Source organism: Lolium rigidum, chromosome 1, assembly GCF_022539505.1.
Source record: "Lolium rigidum isolate FL_2022 chromosome 1, APGP_CSIRO_Lrig_0.1, whole genome shotgun sequence".
Classification (NCBI taxonomy): domain Eukaryota; kingdom Viridiplantae; phylum Streptophyta; class Magnoliopsida; order Poales; family Poaceae; genus Lolium; species Lolium rigidum.
The window spans coordinates 122,610,016-122,619,377 of NC_061508.1; the positions used below are offsets into that span (position 1 = coordinate 122,610,016).

The 9,362-nt window shown below is 43.6% G+C and overlaps 1 protein-coding gene across 1 annotated transcript; it reads left to right on the forward strand.

Moving 5' to 3' along the window:
* The first annotated feature begins 592 nt into the window (after positions 1 to 592).
* LOC124667675 (ubiquitin carboxyl-terminal hydrolase 19-like) lies at positions 593 to 8,438 on the forward strand. Its single transcript, XM_047204968.1, has 11 exons — positions 593 to 1,023; positions 3,067 to 3,997; positions 4,076 to 4,158; positions 4,686 to 4,771; positions 4,857 to 5,019; positions 5,618 to 5,738; positions 5,849 to 6,006; positions 6,601 to 6,685; positions 6,925 to 7,137; positions 7,481 to 7,542; positions 7,640 to 8,438. The coding sequence occupies exons 1-11, from the start codon at positions 593 to 595 to the stop codon at positions 8,343 to 8,345; spliced, it is 3,039 nt and encodes a 1,012-aa protein (XP_047060924.1). The 3' UTR covers positions 8,346 to 8,438.
* Positions 8,439 to 9,362: the final 924 nt, after the last annotated feature.

The window sequence follows — 9,362 nt, forward strand, 5'->3', positions numbered from 1 at the left end:
ATCCGTCAGACTGTGGGGCCCCTGACATAATTGGCGGGCAATAGTAGCAGTAGGCCGGAAAATCACCTGCTAAAAATAGTTTCCCGCGTTTCCTCTCTCCTCGGTTTCCTAGTGGTACATACCCAAAGGTGGGGGTACCATCGGACGGCCTCTGAGCGCATCGGACGGTCGATAAGAGCCCGGCCAGGGACACGGTACCTGGTGGGGAACCCATTCCTTTCTTGTCTTGGACCTCCTACACTGCCGTCACCGTGCCGTTAACCCCCTCTCTGCTATGTTTCAAAAAAAAAAAACCCCCTCTCTGCTAGGACTATTATTCCTGGAGTCATCCAAGGTGGAAACCAATACCGGCGGCTCTTCCTTCCTCCCTCCTCCCGGTTGCTGCTGCCTCTCCGTCACTTCCAAAGACCACAACACACGACGAAAAGGGGATTTTTTTTGGAAATCCCCGAGCCCTAATCGCAATCTCCGGCGGATTTGGGCCGGGCGGGCGCGGAATCGGGCGGCGGATCCGGCGGTTCCGACAGATCTATGCGCGGGCGAGGCGGCGGAGGCGGGAGAGGCGTCGACTGAGCCGGGACGCGCGCGCGCAATGGCGGTCGCGGAGGCGGCTGCGGGGTGGTCGTCGTCGGCCGCGGGGGCGCTGGTCATGCTCGTCCTCGTCGTCGTGCCCGTGCTCGCGCTGCTGGCGCGCCGGGCCCTGCGCCGCGCCGCGGCGCGCAGGGAGGAGGTGCGGCGCCTCGCGCGGCTCGCCGCCGAGGAGTCCGAGCTGGCCGAGCGCGAGTCCGTGCGCGCCTTCTACTCTGAGCTCTTCCCCGGCGTCGTGCACGCCGCCGAGGTGCCCCTGGCGCCCGTGTGGGCGCCGCAGCCCGTCGCTCCGCCCCCGCCGACGCGGCAGCAGGAGGAGGAGGAGGAGGTCGTACACGCGCCGGTGCCAGCGTCGGCGACGGCAGCGGGGGTCTGCGCGGTGTGCTTCAGGCCGACCACGTTCCGGTGCAAGCAGTGCAAGGCCGTCAAGTACTGGTGAGTTGGGCTCTCGAACCCTCCTCCCAATCCCCTTTTCAGCTCGTCTAATCTCGGCGGGTTCATTGCGAAATTGGGGGAAGATAGTCCACGATTCGTGCGATTCGGAGTGGGAATCCCCTGTATTCTTGTAGAAATTCGAGTTTGGTTGGTACCAATAGCATGTTCATGTTTGTGGGCTGGTAGATCGAGAAAATTTGGACTTCTCTCCCAACAATCTCGTGTGCGAACGCAGTTAGGGCTATTTCCGACCCTCCACTGCAAGCTCTAGCTCCATGGAACCTGCTCTTGAATTTGTCAGCCATTACTCTACTAGAGTATTATTACTGTCATCTGGAAGGCCACTAGGATGCTAGGGGCTCAGTTCTCTTGTTTTAATTCGATGAGTTGTGCGTTTCCCCGTGAACTTGAACATTTGCTTTTGTATCCCTCATGCCCAAGTTATCTTCCTGCTGATTCCAGACGACTTGTCAATCTGTTGCCTTTTTTTTCTATCAACCAACATAGACCATGCCTGACTTATGATATGAACTCTCTTTTAGCAAACCAGATGTTTGTAGATGACCACGTACTATTTGAATGCCACCCTGTCATGTTGCCTTTCCTTGTAAACTTGAACATTTGCTATGTATCCCCGATTCCCAAGTTATCTTTTGTGCTGGTTCCAGAAAACTTATCAATCTGCTGCCTTATTTTTATTAACCAACATATGCCAGGACCTGCCTTATGGTGTTACCTATCTTTTAGCGAACCGCATGTTTCTAGATGACCACTGTACTATTTGAATATCACAATGTCCTCTTGTCATGGGCATTACTAGCATTGATATGTTGCAAGATTTAGCGCAAATGTCCACAAGGGTTAAGCAACCTGTAGGCAGCGTTAGATGTATTATTAGTCCATGTGCGGTGGAAATGACATGCATGTTTGATTCTCTGTATGAGGCCCGATTGCTGAATCTTTGCATGAGCAACTGCTCATGCCTTTTCCTTTTCCCCTTTGATTTCATTTGCTTGCAGTGGCAATGCGGATCAGAGTGATCAGCACATGAGAATATCATCATTCATATTCACTTCTTAGTGTTTGAGAAGAAGATTCGTAATGTTATTTATCGTTTCTGTGTAAATGACAGAAACAATCATGTGCTCATAGCCTGGTATAGTGATGTGTCACATATTATTATCTTAGGTGTTGCAACTTTGGATAGGTTAAACAAAAAATGATAATAACCATATCCGTACTTCATATTGCTACGGCACCTTAATGCAATGCCGCCACACACATTTCGTACAAGCAAGCCAACGATGTTTTGAGTTTATTCAGGCAACCCATTGCCTGCCTCATTTGGAACAAATAACGAAAAGCTGAATTGCTGAGGTGCATCCAGCTAAAAAAATGCCCCATGTGATTCTTGGATTCGTTTATGAGTGAGGGGGACATTTATTTATTTATGTTATGCCCATATTGGCATGACATACTCCTATTTCATTACTAGCTCGTTCTGGCTAAGTAAGTTTCATTACCATGAGAATGTTTTAGTACAAAATTCCCTTGTGCGCGATTGCAGTGTACTCTGCATTCTTGGATTACTTGTAAAAATGTCACCAGTTTGGTAGTGAGTAAATGCACAGGCTAACAATGGTGCTACAATAGTACTTTGCACTTAATGTTTTGTGAGCAACAGCACAGCTGTCAAAGTATTAGCTAGACAGTGGCATGTATTTACCATATTAGCCCCTGTGTTGGACGATATAATAAGCCACTTAGGTTGGGAAGTGAAGGAAGGTTGTTTTAAGTCACATCCTAAGTATTAGAACTTGGGCTGTCCAACTCCAATTGCCATTAGCTGAATATAGGCATTTCCGCCTGCTTATTTGATCATACTGTAGTATTTGAAGTAATGGTCTTGAGTATAGTTACATCCTGTTCTGAACCTTTATATACGCACTTGATTATTTTCATATTTTGTGAACTTAACAGTATGCTGATACAGACAATTTGGCATTTGAATATCCTGATCTGATTACCTCTGGTTCATGGCAGTTCCTTCAAATGCCAGATAGCCCACTGGAGACAAGGTCACAAAGATGAATGCCATCCACCAAGTGCTAACGCTAGGCCAGATGATGGAGCTGCAATTTCTGTTGCAACAGAAGGAATCGTTCAACAAAAGGGAGCATCTGAAGAGAATATGGTGGCTGGTGTACAGCCGGTGTCTGAAATCAGCGTACCTGTTGCTGTTGGGTCTGAAAGTTCTGGCACCAACCATATTGTGACGAGCTTAAATGGTAAAAGGAAAGATACACCTTTCGAAGAGGTATCTGCTACCGCAGAGGTTCTGGAAAATGGCAATTCTGACAGTGTCGTTAAACTTTCTCAAAGTACCCCCGAAGTAGCATCCTTTGACAGCAAACGGACAGAATCAAACATCAAACCTACAAACTTTGTTGAAAATGGCTCCTACACGAAGAACTTGGATGAGATATCAGTTCATAAATCTCAAGCTTCTGCACCGAAGATGAGTGGCTTTAGCAGTTTCGTCCATGAAGATCTGTCAGTTCATTCCAAGGAACATGGTAGCACTCAGGATGGTGATGACAGCAAGGATTGCTCTCGGGTCAATCATACTACAAAACCAGCAGATAAGAGCAATTCCCAAGCCGCTGTAACTGTTGTGCCAGCACCCAAAAGTTATAGGACTTCTCTCCGTGTTGAAGTTGAACAGTGCAAAACAAAAGCTACTGGTACAACTACAAACAACGCTGAAAGCTCAAAATTTGTGCCATCTGTCTTGGCTGCTGATAAAGTTACTTCCATTCAAGGTGGCCGTTCTGTAACATTTAACCCATCAAAAAGGGCTGATAATCCATCAGATAGAGCAGGATCAACATCCAATAGCCTTGCAACATCTCTGAAGAAGATTGTCAGGCAACAAACAGCACCAAAAGTTGTGAGGCATTATCCATCAGAATTGGTAAATTAAACCGAGTATCTCTGCTTAGTTAGTAATCTATTTTCTTACTTTCATTTGCTAACAACTTCCGTTTTTCAGACACTTTTTCCATATGATCTATTCATCAAGCTCTACGAAAAGGTTGAATTGCACCCTTTTGGTCTTCATAACCTTGGCAATAGGTAAATAGTGAATTACTATTTCTGAAAAGTAACACGTTGAAAGACTAACTGGCATGCGTTGTATTTCTGTTAGGTTCACCCCACTCTTTGTTTGGGCATCGCTAGCTTTGTAATCTGTTTGCAACTTTGCATTTTACTTCCATTAGAGTCTGGTTGACATATGAGTAGATTTTTCTGGTTTGTTCCCTTAGGGGCAATCATAATAACCTGTTACTGAAGAAGTGAGATTCCCTCCGTCCCAAAATGAGTGACTCAACTTTTTCTAGATACGGATGTATTTTGGGATGGGGGTAGTATATGAAGTGATCAGATGAATATATTTTAGCTCCATTTCCATCATGCTCTGATAGTGTTGTATGTCATGAAAGTGTTGTTCTGCGAATTTTTTGTCCTGCTGTGGATGACTCGCCAGTACATAGAACATTATTTTAGACTCTCTGTTGTTGCAGTAGTATAGGTACTATTGAGTACGTTGTTCTGTTCTGTCCCTGCCCTATCTAACCTTTTTTTTTTTTAAACTTCTGCAGTTGCTACGCAAATGCTGTTCTTCAGTGCTTGATGTTTACTCGACCACTTACATCATATCTTCTGGGAGGGCTTCATTCAAAAAATTGTAAGTTAGTAGTACTGTGTTTCTTACAGCATTTTCTCTCCATATTGCACTTTAAATAATTACATGGTAATCTTTTGATTTGTAGGTTCCAAAAGAGAATGGTGTTTTATGTGTGAATTTGAAAAACTTATCGTGGAGGGCAAGCAGGGCAAGACCGCCTTGTCACCAACTGGGATATTATCCCATTTGCACGAGATTGGAAGTAGCTTTGGCCCTGGTAAACAAGAAGATGCTCACGAATTCCTTCGGTAAGAAACCGATATTGTTTAATCTATGAGGTTATGCAGAGGTTCTGCAGTAATTTAGTTCTTAAGTCGAATATATCAATGTTATACCTTAAATGATCCAGTTATGATGTGTAGTGGAAGGATAAACTATACATCTGCAGTGTGTGGTTCTTTACTAGTGGTGGATGGGCTATTTTAGAATCATAGAGTATATGGATGTTCTTCTTCTAGGGCACAATTTGTGAGGCAGCAGTGTAGCATTATTGGATGTGTTCCTCCAAATCTTGTCAACTAGTATAAATTTTCATTTGATTTATCTTTTCCTGTTAAACCGAAGTTCAGTTGAACTCATCACTTAGTATAGTTGTTTGGAATTCATTGTTCCAGCCAGGTGATGATAAGCATTTTTTTTTATCAATGAATGTTGCCTGAATGTCAAAGTGGAAAACCCGATAGAACAGCTACCTAACAGTAGGCTTTTTGGGTATGTTACTACGCTTAGTGTTGTACTGTTGTGAATGACTTTGTCGTAAGTAAATAAGTATATTAGTTAATTACTTTGGGCAAACCTTTCCAAGAGTAGTTTTTAATGGTACCACACTACCTGACATGTTTACAGGCACTCCATTGATGCTATGCAATCTGTATGCATGAAGGAAGCCAGATCAGGTGGTGCTCATCGTTTAGCTGAAGAGACCACACTAGTACAATTAATATTTGGGGGTTATCTGCGATCTAAGGTTTTATTCACAAAACATCTTAGATTTGTTATTTTGTATATTCAGTTACCTGAGATTGCTTTCAGTATATTCCTATTGACTGTTTCACTCTGTTTCTGCTTCTTTCGTAGATAAAATGCACAAGGTGCCATGTTAGTTCTGAGCAATATGAGCGCATGTTGGATCTTACTGTTGAAATAGATGGAGACATCAGTTCTCTTGAAGAAGCACTTCAGCGGTTTACATCTACGGAGGTTATGGATGGAGATAATAGATACCAATGCAGCAGGTTTGGTTATTGATCTTTAGCTTTCTGTACCTGTTCATTATGTGCCAGATCTATCACTGAAACTTCACCATGCTAGGCTCTTCAGCTACAGTACTGTGTGCAAAGATCTCCAGACCTCTTAGGCCACCTAAACATGCTGGGAGTTAGGGCTTGATAGTATTTTGCCATCATCTAGTTGGAGATTTTATGGGGAAATGCAAACATTACCATAAATTCGGGCTTGAACAGCAGAAACATAATTGAATGGAAAACAGAACAAATGATAGGCATGTTAGGAAGTTCAGCAGTACCAGCCAAGAGTAGCAAAAGAACACATTGTAAGATAACAAAGTGTATGCTAATAACAGTTTCAGTTTTTACCATAGAGATGGTATGAATGTGTTCTATGGAATATGCTGGTTGTGCCATTTTATACCTCTTGCTTTGACTACCTAAGATGGTGTGTGGGACCATAGCATGTTGAGGTTTCTCAGTGTAGACTGCGCGTGTGTGTTCTGAATTGCACCAGGTCATTGATTTACTTTAAAAGTTTAAGTGGCTAATTGTGAGATGGCTTTTATAATGCTAACGCTAATACTCTCCCTGTAATGTCAGATGCAAATCCTATGAGCGCGCAAAGAAGAAGTTGACAATATCAGAAGCTCCAAATGTCCTGACCATTGCATTGAAAAGATATCAGGTACCGTATAAAGTACCAACCTGTTTGTTTTCCTTGAGTGAACTGTCAATATGACATCCCCAAGGGCTAGACGCCAAGGCCAATTGCGCATAGTTCTCTTATCTGTTGACAAATTCTAAAATGAATGTATTTAACTTTTTTTGCTGGAATTCATAGTTTAATGGGTTTTAGTTTTTTTATTAAGTATAAACCTTACAAGTTGAGATCCACTAATTAGTTCACCCTTTTTATGTGTACAGTCTGGCAAGTTTGGGAAGATAAGCAAAGCCATCAGATTCCCAGAAACCCTGAACTTATCTTCTTACATGAGCACACGGGATGACATTTCTCCTGTTTACAGCCTATATGGAGTGGTTGTCCATCATGATGTTATGAATGCTGCCTTTTCTGGTCATTATGTTTGTTATGTCAAGGACACTCATGGGAAGTGGTACAAGACAGATGACAGTCAGGTATACTTATACTTACCTTTTAGAACAGGTGGCTATGTTCTATGCCTGCCCATTTATTAAAAACAGCATATATTTTTTTAATCTCAACATGTCAATACCTAATGTTTTTTTGGTAAACCTATTTTCATGTTTGGTTCTAGTTTTTCAATAAAATGCGACTTAATACTCCTTACTGGATTAGCAATGATCTTATTGGAGTATAGTGAGCATAATGTATTATGTTTGTGATACAACAGAAAAAATATTATATGGCACATGAACCTACGTGCTCTGAGGGTTATTATCTATAAGAATCAGATATAGTAATCTTCTATTCTAAATAGGTGGTCTTTGCTGTGTTCAGGTCAAACCTGTATCTCTGGAAAATGTCATGTCGAAGTGTGCTTACATGCTGCTCTATGCAAGGTGAACACCAGCATTCCTCTTTTCTGAACAGATACTAGCAATTTTGTGTGTGTTCCTCCTGTCCAGGTCATTCTAAATCTTGCATTAACTATATCAGGTGTTCACCAAGGGCGCCAAGCTCTGTGCGACAAGCAATGGTAGTTCAAGACCCAGCATATGCGAAGAAGGCCAAGCATAAGCCAAACCTAGGACCTGCACCATCGCAACGAGGATCCTTGAACAGACACCCAAATGGTCAGTTGCATACAGATCACATGACAGATAGCTTCACCCGTGGATTTGACGAATCTGGAGAGCCACCATATCCACCAGCGGAATCTCCGAGTCCAAGTGAGAGTTCATCGCTGTTCAGCAACTCGGATGCGGGGTCACACAGCACCATAAGCACCGATAGCAGCGAAAGCACAAGAAATTCGACCAGCACTGATGAGTACGAACAGTACTTGTTTGGGACCTCAGATCAAATGTACCCGGGTGGCTCTACGGCAGCACATGAGGAAATGGACTATCCAACCTATTCCCGGTCGAGATCTACCTTGGGCACCAGCTCATCAGGCCGGGACGTGAGTAGTGCTGATGGGTTTGCTGAGCAAAGGTTTGAGGGTACCAGAGGAGGGGGTTGGTTTGATGGTGGTGGCAGCTCATCCTTCTCGTACACTGACCGAAGTAATCAACATTCGAGTAGTAAGTTAACAGAACAATATAGGCAGTTAGGTGGTAGCGAGCATGACCCTGGAGAAGCCAGGGGCAGTGTCTTGTCGAGAAGATCGGCTAGGGAAAGGACCGCCCAAACATTTTATTGATATCGAGGGGTTTGGGTTGTAGAGAAACAACAATGTAGCTCCTGTTATTATCTCGTTGCAATGGAAATATGAAAAAATGCCAGTTTGTAGAGATGCAAGAAATTCCAGTCGGTGCATGCCATGTTTTGCTCTTTGGTCTATCTAGGGTGGATAGTTTCTACTTTGAAGAAAGTCAGTCGGTGCATGCCATGTTTTGCTCTTTGGTCTCTATCTAGGGTGGATAGTTTAATTTTGAAGAAAGTCCATTTTCCGTCCTTGAACTTTCTTAAAAGTTCATTTTTCGTCCTAAATGTTTTTTTAGGTACAAAAAAAAACCTTCAACTTTGCTAATCGGCCAAACAGATGGTTCTGCTGATTTTAATGGGTTAGAAGAAAAACCACGGCCCAAAGGGAAAAAAACCAGACCAGTTCCAACCCAGAACGAAAAAAAACCTCTAATCGTGATTCGACTGTTGGCTGCGCTCGACCGCTGGGTGGTTCCGCACCTCCACCACCCCCAATCCGCTACGTTGGGGTCCGCCCATCCTCCGCGTCAAGTCTTGGGCGATCAGGCTCGTTGAAGTCGCGCTCGACGCTATTAGGATCGGCAACCAGGGTTTTTTTTTTGCGGGGAAAGAGATTTCCATTAATTAGAACACAGGTTACAATCTAGAGCTATAGCTGCAGCAACTTCCTCAGGAAAGCTCCTGAGCCAAAATTCAGTATGACCTTGAACCCTAGCTAGTTTAGCCAACTCATGACTAACACTATCGATCACACGACTGTTTAGTTGGATCCTAACCTGAACCAAGCCCTGCACCAATGCACTGGATCAGTCTTCATGATTGCCTTAGCACCATCAAATGTCTTTTGAGCTAGCTTTGCTTTGTGATAGTTGAACAACATCTTACATGGTGCCTTTGCAATCCTCCAAAAATTCTTCTCCCATTCCTATAGCTCTTCCTCCAGTTGGCATAAATGTGCCTTGCATAGTTCCTATGTTAAACTCTTGGGGCCCAATTTTTTACAGCATTGATT